This window comes from Nycticebus coucang, chromosome 13 (genome assembly GCF_027406575.1).
Source record: "Nycticebus coucang isolate mNycCou1 chromosome 13, mNycCou1.pri, whole genome shotgun sequence".
Classification (NCBI taxonomy): domain Eukaryota; kingdom Metazoa; phylum Chordata; class Mammalia; order Primates; family Lorisidae; genus Nycticebus; species Nycticebus coucang.
Window position 1 is genome coordinate 62,102,194 of NC_069792.1, and position 15,458 is coordinate 62,117,651.

A 15,458-nucleotide genomic window follows, 5' to 3' on the forward strand; every position below is an offset into this window, starting at 1 on the left:
TACTGTGAAACTAATTTGAAAGCTATAACCCAACGATAGCTCATATGAAAGCTATAACCCAACGATAGCCCAAGAATATGGGGAAAGCGGAGAAGGAAGTGACCGTGGGTGAAGGGAGGGTATTGGAGGGACCACACCTACAATGTATCTTACAAGGGTACATGTGAAACTTACTAAATGTAGAATATAAATGTCTTAACACAATAGCTAAGAAAATGCCAGGAAGGCTATGTTAACCAGTGTGATGAAAATATGTCAAATGGTATATAAAACCAGTGTTTGATGCCCCATGATTGCATTAATGTACACAGCTATGATTTAATAATAAAAAAATAAATTAAAAAAAATAAAATTAAATTAATGTCACCCAAGGTAGGAACTGGGCCAATTTATGTGTACAGTAGTATGATTCTAAGTTAATGGGAAGAGACCTCGGAGTCAGACAATGTGAAATTTTATCTGTGTAACTTACATTATTTAATCTTGATGTCTTAACTCATCTTTAAAATGGAGATAATATTAATGGTCATCTCAACATGTTAGTACAACCATCAACTATTATGTACAATTTGTCCAAAGTCTTTGATATATTCCTCTATTTATTTTTGTCTTCTTTAATTTTAATAAGATTTTGATTTTCTTGGAAAAGATTTTACTCATTTTGTAATAGACTTATTCCTCACTATTTTAAATTTTTTATTTAGTTGAGATTATCATTTACTTGATTGGTCTCCTTTGTTCTGTTAATGTGACTAATTACATGGATTTATTTTCACATGTTGAACTGACCTTGCATTTCTGAAACAAACAAACTTAGTTGTTACATATTTTCGTTTTTATGTATCACTGGATTGAGTTTGCTAATTGCTTAGGTTTTGGTATCTAGTTATAAGCGATATTGGCCTTTAATTTTTCTTCCTTAATAGCCTTGTCATATTTTGATATTAAGATTTTATTGTCTTTATACAAGGAGCTGGGAAGTTGTCTCTCTTGCTTTACTCTTTAGAGAAGTATATTTTTCATGTGAACATTCCTATAATCCCTATATATTCCCCTGATTATTAGCACAGTAATCCTAATTTAAAAGGCAATTGGCTGTAATACATTACTCATCTAGGAAGGTCTTAATTTAGGTGTTACTTGTGTATAGAAGAACTTTTAATTTAGAAGATTATCAGAAGAGAAGGGGAATGAAATGTTAAGAACAAGATGTACAAATACAGTAATTTTATTGTTACAAAGGGAACACAGGCAAGCATCTTTATCCTTTCCCCATCTCTAGGATTGATATCGCTACATTTCTAGAAACTATATTTTATACTACTTGTTGATAAAATAATACTTATTCACAAAATAGGTATTTGAATCCTTTTAGTGGTCTAACTTATAGCAAATAAAAGTAATGAACCATGTCTCTTATAGATGGTAAACACATATTTTTGTTGCTATACAATTATGGTTTTAAATTACAGTTAACTTTTTTGTCTAAATTTAAATATGCAATACTGTGGCATTAAGTACATTTACATTTGTTGCACAACTATCAAAACCATCTATCTCCAAAACATTTTCATCTCCCCCAACGGAAACTGTGTCCATTAAACAACAACTCACTATCTTAATAGTAAATCTTCAAATTTATAAACAACGGATGTCTTTCCAATTATTTGTGTCATCTTTAATTTCTTTTAGCAACATGTTGTAGTTTTCATTGTACAAGTCTTTTGCTTCTTTAGGTTATTCCTAAGTATTTTATTCTTTTAGGTGCTATTGTAAATGGAATTATTTCTTTTCTTATTATTCACTATTAGTGCATAGAAACACAACTAACTGATTTTTGTGTATTGTAACATTGCCTAATCCATGTATTTTATAAGTTTCCTTGATGGAATCTTTAGAGTTTTTTTCCATACAAGATGATATCATCTTTGAAAAGAGATAATTTTGCTTCTTCCTTTCCAATTTGGATTCCTTTATTTCTTTTGTTGCCTAAATGGTCTGGCTGGGACTTCTAGTACTATGTTGAATAAAATTTCTAGATTATTTTTAAATATGAGACTATTTTAAAGTTGAACATAAATTTCTTTTTTAATAATTTTCTTTATTGTGAAGGGAAATCTCTAGCTTTGTTTTGGCTCTGATTAACTTCTGTACAAATAGACATACTAACAAATTGACCTTTTGTACATGATACAATGTCTTTTTTTTTATATATGAAATAAGTGTTAAGTGAAACATGATAGGTTTTTTGTTTTTTTTTTTGTAGAGACAGAGTCTCACTGTACTGCCCTCGGCTAGAGTGCCATGGCGTCACACGGCTCACAGCAACCTCTAACTCTTAGGCTTACGCGATTCTCTTGCCTCAGCCTCCTGAGCAGCTGGGACTACAGGCACCCGCCACAATGCCCAGCTATTTTTTTGTTGCAGTTTGGCCGGGGCTGGGTTTGAACCCGCCACCCTCGGCATATGGGGCCGGCGCCCTACTCACTGAGTCACAGGTTTTAAGATGATTTATTTTGAGAGGTTATCATTGGCTCAGAAGTAATATCAAATAGTGATTATATTGTTTTAATGCCATACCAGATGGCAGTAACTCTCCACCACCATCTATCACTCGTTATCTTTATTATCAGAGGATAATCACAATTTATTTTAATGTTAATACAGAATATGTTCTAAATATATTGTTTTTCAGATATGGATGTTATGTGATTTTGGATTATCAACTCCTATTATGAGTAATTTAAATCTCATTCATAGTGGTACATAGCATAGAAATGTATTTCTTAATTAACTTACTACAAATATTTGTATGTAAATAAATAAAACTCTATATACAATATGAGTTTATAATTTCAGTTTTTAAGGCCTTAATTATTTTAAACATATTATTTTCTGTTTTTGGTCGGATCTAGTATCCGAATTTAGAGACTATTTATTGTTTTCTTAATTCTTGCTCTTAGTTGTTTCCTTGTGTATTATGTAATCATTGTTTAGACATCACATACCATTCAATGAAATATTTTTATATAACGCTTTTTCTATTTCAAAGTTATCATACCAGAAAGTGTCTCTCAATTATTGGTTGCTTGATTTTCTTTTTAAAAATTCAGATAGTGTTATTATATTCAGATGTAATCTAATAATCTGAAGTTATCTTACATTTCTTGGATTTATTTATGTCATTTATGCACCATTTTGAAATTGTAGCATTGATTTTTTTATGTTGAGTTAAAATTTGCATTCAAAAATCTTCATAAAAATTTTAAACATTTTACTGTTTAAAATATTATTTTCCTGCTTAGGTGGGTCAAAACTGTTATTTTAAAATTCTATTTAAATATAGTAAAGAATTTACTATAAATGAATCTAGTTTAAGAAATCACATTATAATAATAGTTATTCTTCTATAAAAGGATTTGTTTATGTGATCTTTAGATGGTTTATACTTTAAACACAAGTAATTCTTCTCATGCTGACGTGTTGAGGGAGTACTTCTGTCTTTTTGCACAAATATAGCTCTAGCTTCCTGTATTTCAGTCTGGGTAGTGGTAGAGTAGGAAATACAAGTTCAAGGTTTAAGCCCTGAGCTTAAAAACACTTAATCATTTTTCCCACCCTGGCACTGAAATACTGAGAGCAAAGGTATCGGAGACCACAGCAGGCCACTTGTTACTGTTGACTTAAATACAAACAGTGGTGGAAGTGTTTAGCCTTTTGCGAAGTTTTGTGATTGAATAAGAAGGCTGGAGTTATTTTGATAAGAGAGAAAAGCAATGTCGCCAAAACTATGATCGTCTCTAAACTTTAAAGCAGGCCGAGGATTAAGAACTGAAGTGTTCACTCTTCCAGATGAACAAAGATAAATTCACCTAGGAAAAGAAACTCAGTATTTTGGTCAATTTGCAATTAAACAATAAAAGAATTGAACTGTTTATGTCAGAACTTGGCCTAAGGAAGTGTGGGAAAGTAGTTCAGCTTCTCTATTTCTGGCCCAATTTTCATTTATAGATTTGGAAAGAGAGCAGAAGATTAATGCACAAACGTGTTTAATGATACTACATAAAATATTGTGAATCTAAAATGAAAATTGAAACTGCATGAGGAAATAAAGCAAAGATTTTTCTCTGGAGTGCTTACTCAATTTGAAGCCACAGTTCTTAGCATTCTTACTAAGTATACCCAGTAGTGTTAAAAATTGAGGTCTTGTTGACTTGAAATGCTATTTTCTCTGAAGTTTTCCATTCTTTGGATATGATATGCTTCTAACTGTTGCAGGGAGATTTAATTTTAGCATACTTCTGCTCTAAAAACCTGTCCATAAAAAAAGGCATACTGGGCAGGCTCAGTGGTTCACTGTAATACTAGCACTCTTGAGGCTGAGGCTAGAGGATTGCTTGAGGTCAGCAGTTCAAACCAGCTGAGTAAGAGTGAGACTCTTTCTCAACAAAGAGCAAAACTCTGCCTCTATCCAAAGTAGAAAAAATTTAGGTTTGGTGGCACATGGTCATGGTACCTATAATCCCATCAACTAGGGAGGCTAATGCAGGCAGATTGCTTGAGTCCAGGAGTTTGAGCCTGAAGTGAGCTATGGCCATACCGTTGCATTCTACCTGGGGTGACAGAGCAAGACTCTGTCTCAAAAAAAAAAAAAGGAATAAAAGCAAGTCATACTGACCACATTATGTTGTCTTTTTTCTTTTGAGACAGTCTCACTCTGTCGCCCTGGGTAGAGTCCTGTGCCATCATAGCTCATAGCAACCTCACATTCTTGTGGACTTGAGCAGTCCTCTTTCCTCAGCCTTCCAAGTAGCTGGGACTACAGGCATTTGCCATGACGTCTGGCTAGTTTTTTTTTTTCAATTTTTAGTAGAGACTGGGTCTCACTCTTGTTCAGTCTGGTCTCAAACTCCTGATCAAGCAATCTACCCACCTCAGCCTGCCAGAGTGCTAGGATTACATGTGTGAGCTACTGGGCCCAGCCTATGTTGTCTTTTATTTAATTGTACAATGCATCATTTTCTGGAATGTCCTTTTCATTATTGTTGCATTATGTGACATAGCTAGCTTAAAACCTGATTTTTGAAATAGCTTCTCAAGTTGCAGGAATTTCAATTGTATAAAATTTAGAAGTATTTATTTTGCAGAAGCATTTTCCTGAAAATCCCACATAGTGAGCTGTTTGCTTTGCTTGCTGTAATTGGGACAAAGAATGGTTATACTATCTTCAGATTTAACTCTATAATTTTCTGTCACAGTAAATTCCAGGACAGTGTTGTTTTGCTCCGCTTGGTGGCTAAGTGTTCCTATAATAAACACTTGCCTGTTGTTCTATGAAACTCTTCCCCATTTTGTCTCGTTTTGGGGTTGCAGGAAAATTAAATTTTCTTCTGATTGAAAGGTGTTATAAAACACTAAGGTCACAGTAAAAGCTTCATATGGGAACTGAATATACCTTTGTCTATATGGCCTGTCTGTGTTAATGAGAGCAGGGTTTTTGGTTTATTTTGTGTGAAGTTTTACTTATTTTTCTTGCCATTAATTGTAAGTCTAATGACTTTACTTACAGATTAGTGGTCTCTGCTCTGACAAGCTATCCATAGAAAATGGTATATTGACCATCTTATATTACCTTCACCTAAATTTCAAGGGATGTTTTTTTTCTGTCAGTTGACTACTGGTCATATCTCCTTAGTATAGGAAATACACATTTTGTTTTAGACATTCAAATCAATAATGAATTCAATAATCATTTCCGGTCAAATCAAACCTCCTATGTATTGGAAGTTGAGGTTGTACAGCTAATGAAAATTTTTCTGAAGTAAGAAAAATGACAAAATGAGGAAGGCAAGAACGATGCTAAATTCTAGAACAAAGAGTTTTTTAAACATGGGTTGACCTTGCTGGGGATAATTATACCTACCTTTTCATGAAATGTTTTCTGTGTGTAAATACTTCATCAACATTTGAATGAAAAAAAGAAAAAGAAATTTTTTTGTAGACAATCTTAACAACTCTAAGAGGTAAATATCATTATATTAATAGTAACCATTTTGTAGAAGAACAAACATACTCTGAAAAATTAAACTACTTGCCTAAAATCACCTGACAGGAATCTGAAGTCTTTAACCTAATACATCATGCTGACTGCCAGCCTAAGCTTACATATATATAACTGGTATTTAAATACATCTTTTAAAAACGGAGTATGTTATATTGTATTTGATCAGCTCAAAAACAGTATAACGAGTGATACAGTTTTAGGCTTCAAAGTTTTGTTTGCTAGTTTTAAATGAACAGCAAAGTTTGAGATTTTAAAACCCCAAATACTTGCTAATTTTAAAAGAACTGAACATATCAGTGGGTAATTAACTATCTTTAGCATCATCTCTTCGGCATTTGAGACTAAAGCTATTTAAATTCAGTTGAACTTCAAATAAAATCTTTTGTTTCACTCTGGGCTACTAAACACTGTTTAAAACAAACCAACAAACCTTTCATAGCAAGTTTGGTAGCATGGAATGTAAAACCTTAAACCTATCCAGAGTTCAGTATGCATTTGTTGAATTAAATAAGCTCCTGCCCTATTCCTTAAGAGACTTTTAACTATATAAAACATTTTTAAAAACTGTTGTCAAATCTGTTAATTTTTAATGTTTCCTTATATTAAGAGAGGTGAATGTTTTGCTGTTGCTTAAACTGTGCTAATCATTTTGCTATGGTTATTCTAAATTCATTTATAAATACTCTATAGCAGGCATAGACAATTTTTTTTTTTTTCTGTAAGGGCTAGATAAAATACTTTTAGACTTTGTGGATAATAACATGTCTATAGCAACTATTCAGTTCCATTGAAAAGCAGTCATATACAATCGAGAAATAAATAGGTGTGGCTGTGATCTAGCAAAAATTTATTACTCAAAACAAGTGGCTTTGGACTCATCATTATAGCTTGCAGACCCTACTGTACAAAGAAATACTCACTGGTATATTCCTGAATTGTTCTTGATTGTATATGACTTTTAGAGGAAACTGGAATGATATGCATGTACATTTCAACTGTAAGAACTGTTTGACTGGTATATGTTTCTGTGATTACAATTATGTATTAGCTTTTATGTGATTATCATTAACAAATATGATACAGAAAAGTTACTAATAATAATTGCTGATTTTAAACATAAATTGCATTTAGTTATTATCTTTTCTGTTACAAAGTGTTTGTACTCCCTTCCCCAGGGAGATTCTATACAAGCAGGTGATGACTCCCCATTCTCAGATTCTGTTACCTTGGAACAAACTACAAGTAATATTGGTGGATCCAATGGACGTGTTAGTCTATGGATGCAGTGGGTACTCCCCAAAGTTACTATAAAGCTCTTTGCTCCAGATCCTGAAAATAAAGGCACAGGTACAGCATTACCTGTTTTCTTTACTGAAAAATCAAATATTACTGTTTTTAGAAGAAATATTAGACTTAATTTTATTTATTGTCCTTTGTAATTAAAGAAATATTATTTCTGTAATCCAAGTAATTTATATTAGCAATACTAAAATGTTGAATCTTCTCAATATTTAAAGTTGATATCTTTATGTGTACATATTCCTTTTGACTTTGTAATACCTAAATTTTGTCTTGTTCATATTAAAATTTATCCCAAAGGCCATGAGAAAATTTTCAAATTCACATATGATTGTTACTAAAACTATTGTAAAGATCTTTGATTAGTGTTACATATAGGCCTTCAGACATGAATTGAGATTATCCCTGTTTTGAAATAGATGTTTTATCTTAATTGTGAGGCCTATATTGAGATTAATTTTGCTCGTTATTATAGAAACTTATATGCTCTCAGTGCCTGTGTACATATCCAGAATGTATATTCCAATGTGAAATGTAAAATATAGAGTTTTAATAATGATTTTTTTTGGCCTATATTGATATTAATGTTTGCTTCTTATTACAGAAGTTTGTATGGTCAGTGAACTAGAAGATCTCAGTGCTTCCATAGATGTCCAGGATGTATATACCAAAGTGAAATGTAAAATAGAGAGTTTCAATATTGATCACTATAGAAGCAGGTAAATAATGAATAATGGATATAGGAGGAGCTATATTTTTTAATAAAGTCACTATATAAGAATTTTTCTATTTTAATTTAGCTAGTTGTGTTTAAAAATTACCTTATAGTCATACCTCAGATATATTGTGGGTTTGATTCCAGACCATGGTAATAAAGCAAGTATTGCAATAAAGCAAGTCACTCAAATTTTTTGGTTTCCCAGTGCATATAAAAATTGTTTACAGTATAGTCTATTAAGTGAGTGATAGTATTATGTCTAAAAAACAGTATGCATACCTTAATTTAAAATACTTTATTCCTACAAAAGCCTAACAATTATCTGAACTTTCAGCAAGACATAATCTTTTTTCTAGCAAGTGTCTTGCCTTGTAGTAGATGGCTTCTGACTATCCAGGGTGGTGATTGGTGAAGCATGCAGCAGCTGTGGCAATTTCTTAAGATCAGACAATGAATTTTGCCACATTGATTGACTCACTCTTTCACAAAAGGTTTCTCTGTAGTATATGATGCTGTTTGATAGCATTTATACACACTAGAACTTTCAAAATTGGAAGTCATTTTTCTCAATCTCTGCTGCTGCTTATTCAATTGAGTTTATGAGATATTCTAAATCTTTTGTCATCATTTCAACAATGCTCCCATCATCTTCCCCAGGAGTAGTTTCCATCTCAAGAAACTGTAGGTTTTGATCATCCACAAGAAGCCACTTTCAGGTTTTCTCATGAGACTGCACTGATTTGCTCCCTTCATATCTTTATGCTTCAGTTCTAATTCTACTTCTCTTGCTGTTTCCCCCATATCTGAAGTTACTTCCTCTATGAATGTATTCAGCCTCTTGAAGTCATACATGAGGGTTGGAATCAACTTCTTCCAAATTCCTATTAGTGTTCATATTTTGACCTCACGGGAATCATGAGTATCTTAATGGCAGCTAGAGTGAATCCTTTTCAGAAGGTTTTCTATTTACTTTGCCAAGAACCATCTAAAGAATCACTATCTATGGCAGCTATTGCCTTATCAAATGTATTTCTTAAATACTTGAAAGTCAAAATTACTCCTCCATCCATGGGCTGCAGAATGAATGTTGTATTAGCAGGTATGAAAAAAAATCCATGTCCTTGTACATCTCCATCAGAGCTCTTGGTTGTTCAGATGCATTGTCAAAGACCACTAATACCATAGGATCTCTGTAAGTTGACCACTTTAGGACTGTAACAAACTGGTCAACATACAGAGGTGGTCAACATAAGGAACTAGGCCTAGTGTACTAAAACATACATGTGGAGCATGTCCATTCTGTAAAAATGAGGTCAAGTTAAGAAAGTAGTCACTGTAGGGAAATGGTGAAATATGGAGATTCTATTGTATTTTGAAAGGAATAGTTCTTCTGAGCGATAGGTCTCCATGATAGGCTTAAAATATTCTACAAACCATTCTGTAAATATATGTACTGTCATTCAGGCTTTGTTCTTTTATTGTTATATAGAGGACAGGCAGAATAGATTTAGCGTATCTTAAAAAGCCCTAGGATTTTTCGAATGGTAAATGAGCACTGGTTTCAACTTAAAGTCAACAGCTGCATTAGCCCCCAGTAAGAGAGTCAGCCTGTCAATTCCTTGAGGCTTTGAAGGTAGGCATTAACTTCTCCTTTCTAGCTATTAAAGTCCTCCATGGCATATTCTTGCAATAGGAAGCTGTTTTGTCGGTGACCTCCTTCATCAATGATCTTAGGATACCTAAGAGAATTTTCTGGATACCTTGCAACAACTTCTAGATCAGTACTTGCTGCTTCACTTTGCACTTTTATATTATGGAGGCAGCTTTGTTCCTTAAACCTCATGAATGAACATCTAGCTTTGACTTGTCTTTTGCAGTTTCCTCACTTCTCAGCCTTTATAGAATTGAAAAGAATTAGGACTTTGCTTTGGATTTAAGGGATTTTTAGAGCTGGTTTGATCTTCTATGCAGACCAGTGAAACTTTTTTCATACCAGCAAGAAGGCTGTTTCCCTTTCTTGTCATTCCTGTATTCATTGGAGTAGCACTTGTGATTTCTTCCAGGAATATCTATTTTGCATTCACAACTTAGCTAACTGGTACATGAGGCCTGCTTTTGGTCTGTCTCGGCTTTTGACTGGTCTCCTTACTAAGCTTAATCTTTTCTACCTTTAGATTTAAAGTAAAAGATGTGCCACTCTTCCTTTCACTTGAACACTTAGAGACCTTTTTAAAGGTTATTAATTGGGCTAATTTCAACATTGTTGCATCTCAGGGAATAGGGAGATCTGAGGAGAGAGAGAGCGAGATGAGGAACAGGGAGAAGTCAGAACACACACAACATTTATCAGTTAAGTTTGCCTTCTTATTTGGGCATAGCTCATGGTGCTCAAAAAAAATTACAATAATACCAATGATCACTGATCATGCTCAAAAAAAATTACAATAATACCAATGATCACTGATCACACATCACCATAACATATATAGTAATAATGAAAAAGTTTGGAATATTGTAAAAATTACCAAAATGTGATACAGAGACATGAAGTGAGCATATACTATTGGAAAAATGATGTCAGTAGGCTTGATAAATGCAGGGTTGCTATAAACCTTCAACTGGGAAAGCTCAATATCAGCAAAGTACAATAAAGCAAAGCCCACAAAATGAGGTATGTCTGTATTTATTCTCAAAGAGGGATATTGGCAGGTAAGTTGGTTAATTTTATTTATTATTCATTTATGTATGGAGTATAATAAAATTTTGTTGTATAACATGATAAAGATGTTCATAACCACATTGCCTAATTAAATGAAATTAATTATGTACATTTGCTAATCATCTTACACAATTTATTTTGTATGTTGCATATTTGCTAAGATCCCTGGAAGACAGGTGATGGCTCTGGTTTTTGCTGTATACTTGCCATTTACTCCCCACACCAATATAATTATGCCCTGAGATGGAGCAACAGCAAAAGTCCCTTAGCACTCTGATGACTCTTTTCTTATCTCAACAGATTATTAATACATGAATACCTGTGATGGCTATTCTTAGAACCATTGTTTCTTCCTTAATAAATTTCTCTCAAAAGTATGATTATCTGCAAACATGATTTTTTTCGTAATAAAAAATAATGGTGCTAAAAAGGTTAAGCTTTAGATATTTTTACAAAACTCTGTAACTGTTTTGTTATTAATTTTCCCCAAATAAAAATACAAGTATGCTTTTTTATGACTTTATAGTAGTACTCTGATATTTTATTTTTAAATTGAAATATAATTCATGTAACACAAAACTCAAATGATTTTTTAAAATATTTTTAAATAATATATGTTTAATTTTATAGCTTATGGCTTAGAAACAGGCTTAAAATTTATTCATTTTGGGATTCATAACATTATTCAAAAATTTTTTATCACGTACTCATGGAAGCACAGATGTGCTTCTGTACTTGCTATAATTGTTTTGATTTATCAAGTTTCTACTTCTATATTAAAATTATTTGAATCTCTATCCATTATTTCAAAAATCATATTGTTTATATCGGTAACTAACCTATCAAAACTGAGAAAGTATATTATTTATGTGATAACAAAATATTTTGTTGGATACATTTTAGGGTTTTTTGTAATAGTGTTATCAATCATATAAGTATTTTCACTTTATTAACAGTGAATCATTAGTTTTTGATAATGGAATTTTTATATCTTTAATTCCTTCAATGCATATTTCCAGCAATACATCAATATAATATAGCTGAATAATTTTTAATGTTGTGAACATTCTATATGATAGTTTATTCTTGACTTTACTATTAAATTTACATGAATTTTAAATATTTAGGTAATTCAATCATTTAACTCAAATGTTGTTTGAGTATGTATTGTGTGTCAAGTTCTATGCTAAGTACTTAAATAGAATGTTTAAAGGTCCTACCCTATGGACCTTATAGTCTCATGGATGAGATAGACATGATCCAGCCAAATAAAAGTATGATTTATGATTAGGAGAAATGTTTCGTGCAGAACTATCAGAGTGTGGCACTGCTGTAAATTGTTCTATTGATTGCATTGTCAGATCCATGTTTTAGTTCAGTGCAGTGTTGTTTACTTTAGAACTATTTAAAATGGTTATGTATACTCTATTTTTTAACTCAGAGAATTAAAAAGAACAGATAAGGTGAACTTATGTTTTCCAGGCCAGGGGAAGGTTGGCAGTCAGGACATTTTGAAGGAGTGTTTCTACAGTGCAAAGAAAAACCTTTGGTGAGACTCATTTAGTTTTTATGATTTTTGAAAATATATTTTAAACTGTTTATGTTTGTTCTTTCATGCAATAGGACTAATGGTTACAAGAATTAGAGCTCAGAGTAAATTGTTTTTGATCCATTCCTCCAAAACTACATTATAAATTTAAAGCTGTTCTTTTAAATTGCTAATGCTTTGTAACCATCTTCCTGTTACAAAAAATTAAGTAAATTTATCAAAAAGGCAAGAGGTAGGGTTGCTTTTATTAATATATTTTATCTTTAACATGCATTATATTGACTTTTTGGAAATTTTTTCTATTTCATAAGTGAGTTCGTGCTGGATTGTTCCTTACCATAAATTAAAAGTAGTAATTTTGCACTAGAAACAATTGTTTTTTGTTTACTTTATTAGCAATGCTTTTGCAGAAGATGGTCCAGGTATAGGCCCTACCTAGCAGTGGCTCAGACTTAAACCTATACAAACTTGAGCAGAATTAAAAACTATCCAAATTCTTTTTTTTTTTTTTTTTTTTTTTTGCTTATGGCTTTTATTGCTTTTGTCTTTTCACCTTCTTTGCTCCTGTCCATCACCTCAAGCCTTGGGGAAGAGTGTTGGTCTTTGGGGCAATGTGGAGGTGTCTTCCTTTCCTGTACTGACAAGCTGAACAGACGCACCTTGTTGGTTCGACCCATCAGCAAGCAGGACCCTTTCAGTAATTGCTCTGGCTTCTTTCCTTCTGTAAGAAATTATTTTTAAGTTTATGCTACAGAACTCCAATTAACAGGAACCCAGAGAAGAAACTGAACTATCCTTAGAGTCAACTCTTGATTTTCATTTCCCCCTCTATCATCTACTTTGTAAATAAACTATAATGTAATTTAAAATCAAAGGCTGATTTTCCACAATAATCTGTTTCTGGGTCACTTGCACATACTCTTGTCACTCTGATTTTGTGAGTATGAACTAATTTCACCAGCAATATAAGAAAATCAAAGTAGTAATTAAATAAAAGTTTTTAATTGTGCATGTATCGAATGATCAAGAGTTGACCACTACTGCTTTTGTCATTCTGTTTATGATCCTTACTGAGATTGGTTTTCATTATTTTTTCCTATTGTTATCCCCTTGTCATCTCATAATTAATTGGAAGTATATTATTTGGTACCTTCTTGAATCTGGATAAAAGATGCACACTCAACTGTATACCAGTGACTTTTAGAAGTTGTTCTACAACTTTGCTTTTTGTAATACACATAGTACAACACATCTGCACATATTCTTAAGCTAATTTATTGTAAGTGATATTCTTAAAATTATTTTTAAAAGTATGTTAATTTAGGGCGGCACCTGTGGCTCAAGGAGTGGGGCGCCGGTCCCATATGCCAGAGGTGGCGGGTTCAGACCTAGCCCCGGTCAAAGAAAAAAAAAAAAAGTATGTTAATTTAAAACAGTGAAAGCAAATTATCTTAATAGCAATAACCATTCCTTGAAGAATTTATTAAATCACTGCAGATATTACTGGAAATTTTCTCAGAATGTGTGAACTATTTATCTATTTTTTATCCGTTTTTGCAATCACAAGAGGTTTAAGATGTAGAATTTAGCATTATAAAAATATTTTAAATAATTTTGTTCCTAAATTTAATGCTTATTAGGGTATTTGCACAGCATATGCTATTTTCCAATTTGATATGCAACTTTTCTGTAATGGTCTGTGTTAGTTTTGGTAAAAGATGTATCTAGAATATGGCTTTTGTAACAGGAGTTCTATCTAGGAGTTTTTGCTTATTTATTTTATTATTATTATTTTTTTTTACACAGGGTCTCATTCTCAGGGTCTCTTAATGCAACCTCCAACTCCTGCTCTTGTATCAGCCCCTAAGTAGGTAGGACTACAGGGGTGCACCACCATGCCTGGATAATTTTTTTTTTTTTTTTTTTAATTTTTGTAAAGACAAGGTCTCACTATTGCCTACCCTGGGCTCAAACAACTGGGTTCAAATGGTCCTCCCACTTTTTCTTCTCAAGTGCTAGGATTACAGGTGTGTGCTACCATGCCCCGATTCTAGTAAGATTTATTTTGCTCTCTTTGAATGTTCTTTAGTGTCTATGGCAAATACTGTATTTTTTTTTTCTTTTGAGATGGAGTCTTACTCTGTTTCCCAGAGTGTCATGGCATTGTAGCTCACAGCATATTCTTAATAATTCTAACATATATTCACAAAAATCCCTAAATTTATTAACATTCTTTTAAAAATTTATGTTATAATTTTTCTAAAATTTTTAAATTTAATAGCTTTTGTTAAATTTTTAAATTGTCGGTGTTTTCTAATTTTTCATTTAAAATAGAATAAAATATTATTGTATGAAAATGATATTTATATTACTTGAATTTTAGCTGCTATCTATTTTTTCCTTTGTAATAAGGGAGTTAGAAATGTATCAGTTTAGGGTGGCGCCTGTGGCTCAATGAGTAGGGCGCCAGCCCCATATACAGAGGGTGGTGGATTTGAACCTAGCCCTGCCTAAACTGCAACAACAACAAAGAAAGGCTGGGTGTTGTGGCGGACACCTGTAGTCCCAGCTACTCAGGAAGCTGAGGCAAGGGAATTGCCTAAGCCCAAGAGCTGCAGATTGCTGTGAGCTGTGATGCCATGGTACTCTATGGAGGGCGATAAAAGTGAGACTCTTTCTCTTAAAAAAAAGAAATGTAGTTTAACAAACAATAGGAAAAACAACAACAAAACCCTCTTTCCTCCTGTAGCTTACCTCTTAATGATACTTGTTTGAATATGTTTAAAAATATTTTTCTAAATTAAAGAATCTACATATTGAAATACCTTTTATACTATTTCCATGATAGTAAAAAAAGGTATTGAGTTGGATATTTAGATTGGTGGTCAGTATTACCCTTACCCCAGTTTAGACACCTAAAGCAGTGTTGCTGTGACCTCTTCCCCTGGGACTACACTGAAGCCACCCTTCCTCGTCCAATATTGTCTGCTATCTAGGACTGTGGTGACAGACTGGTAGCACTTTTTATGTTTTACTATGCATCTTTTGAGTATAGAAATAAAAAAAAAAAAAAAGGTGGGGGAATCAGGTAGGAGAAGCAGTCAAAAAT

The 15,458-nt window shown here is 32.7% G+C and overlaps 1 protein-coding gene across 9 annotated transcripts in view; it reads left to right on the forward strand.

Annotated features, from left to right (window-relative positions):
- VPS13B (vacuolar protein sorting 13 homolog B) overlaps positions 1 to 15,458 on the forward strand; it is a 980,186-nt gene that overhangs the window by 528,305 nt on the left and 436,423 nt on the right. For 5 of the 9 annotated variants that reach the window (XM_053558614.1, XM_053558617.1, XM_053558615.1 and 2 more), the window contains 3 exons: positions 7,240 to 7,411; positions 7,968 to 8,082; positions 12,283 to 12,349. In XM_053558614.1, the coding sequence (XP_053414589.1) occupies positions 7,240 to 7,411; positions 7,968 to 8,082; positions 12,283 to 12,349 (354 nt within the window). Of the gene's footprint in view, positions 1 to 7,239; positions 7,412 to 7,967; positions 8,083 to 12,282; positions 12,350 to 12,930; positions 13,073 to 15,458 lie in introns of those variants that run through there. The other 4 variants (XM_053558623.1, XM_053558625.1, XM_053558624.1 and 1 more) reach the window with 3 other exon arrangements.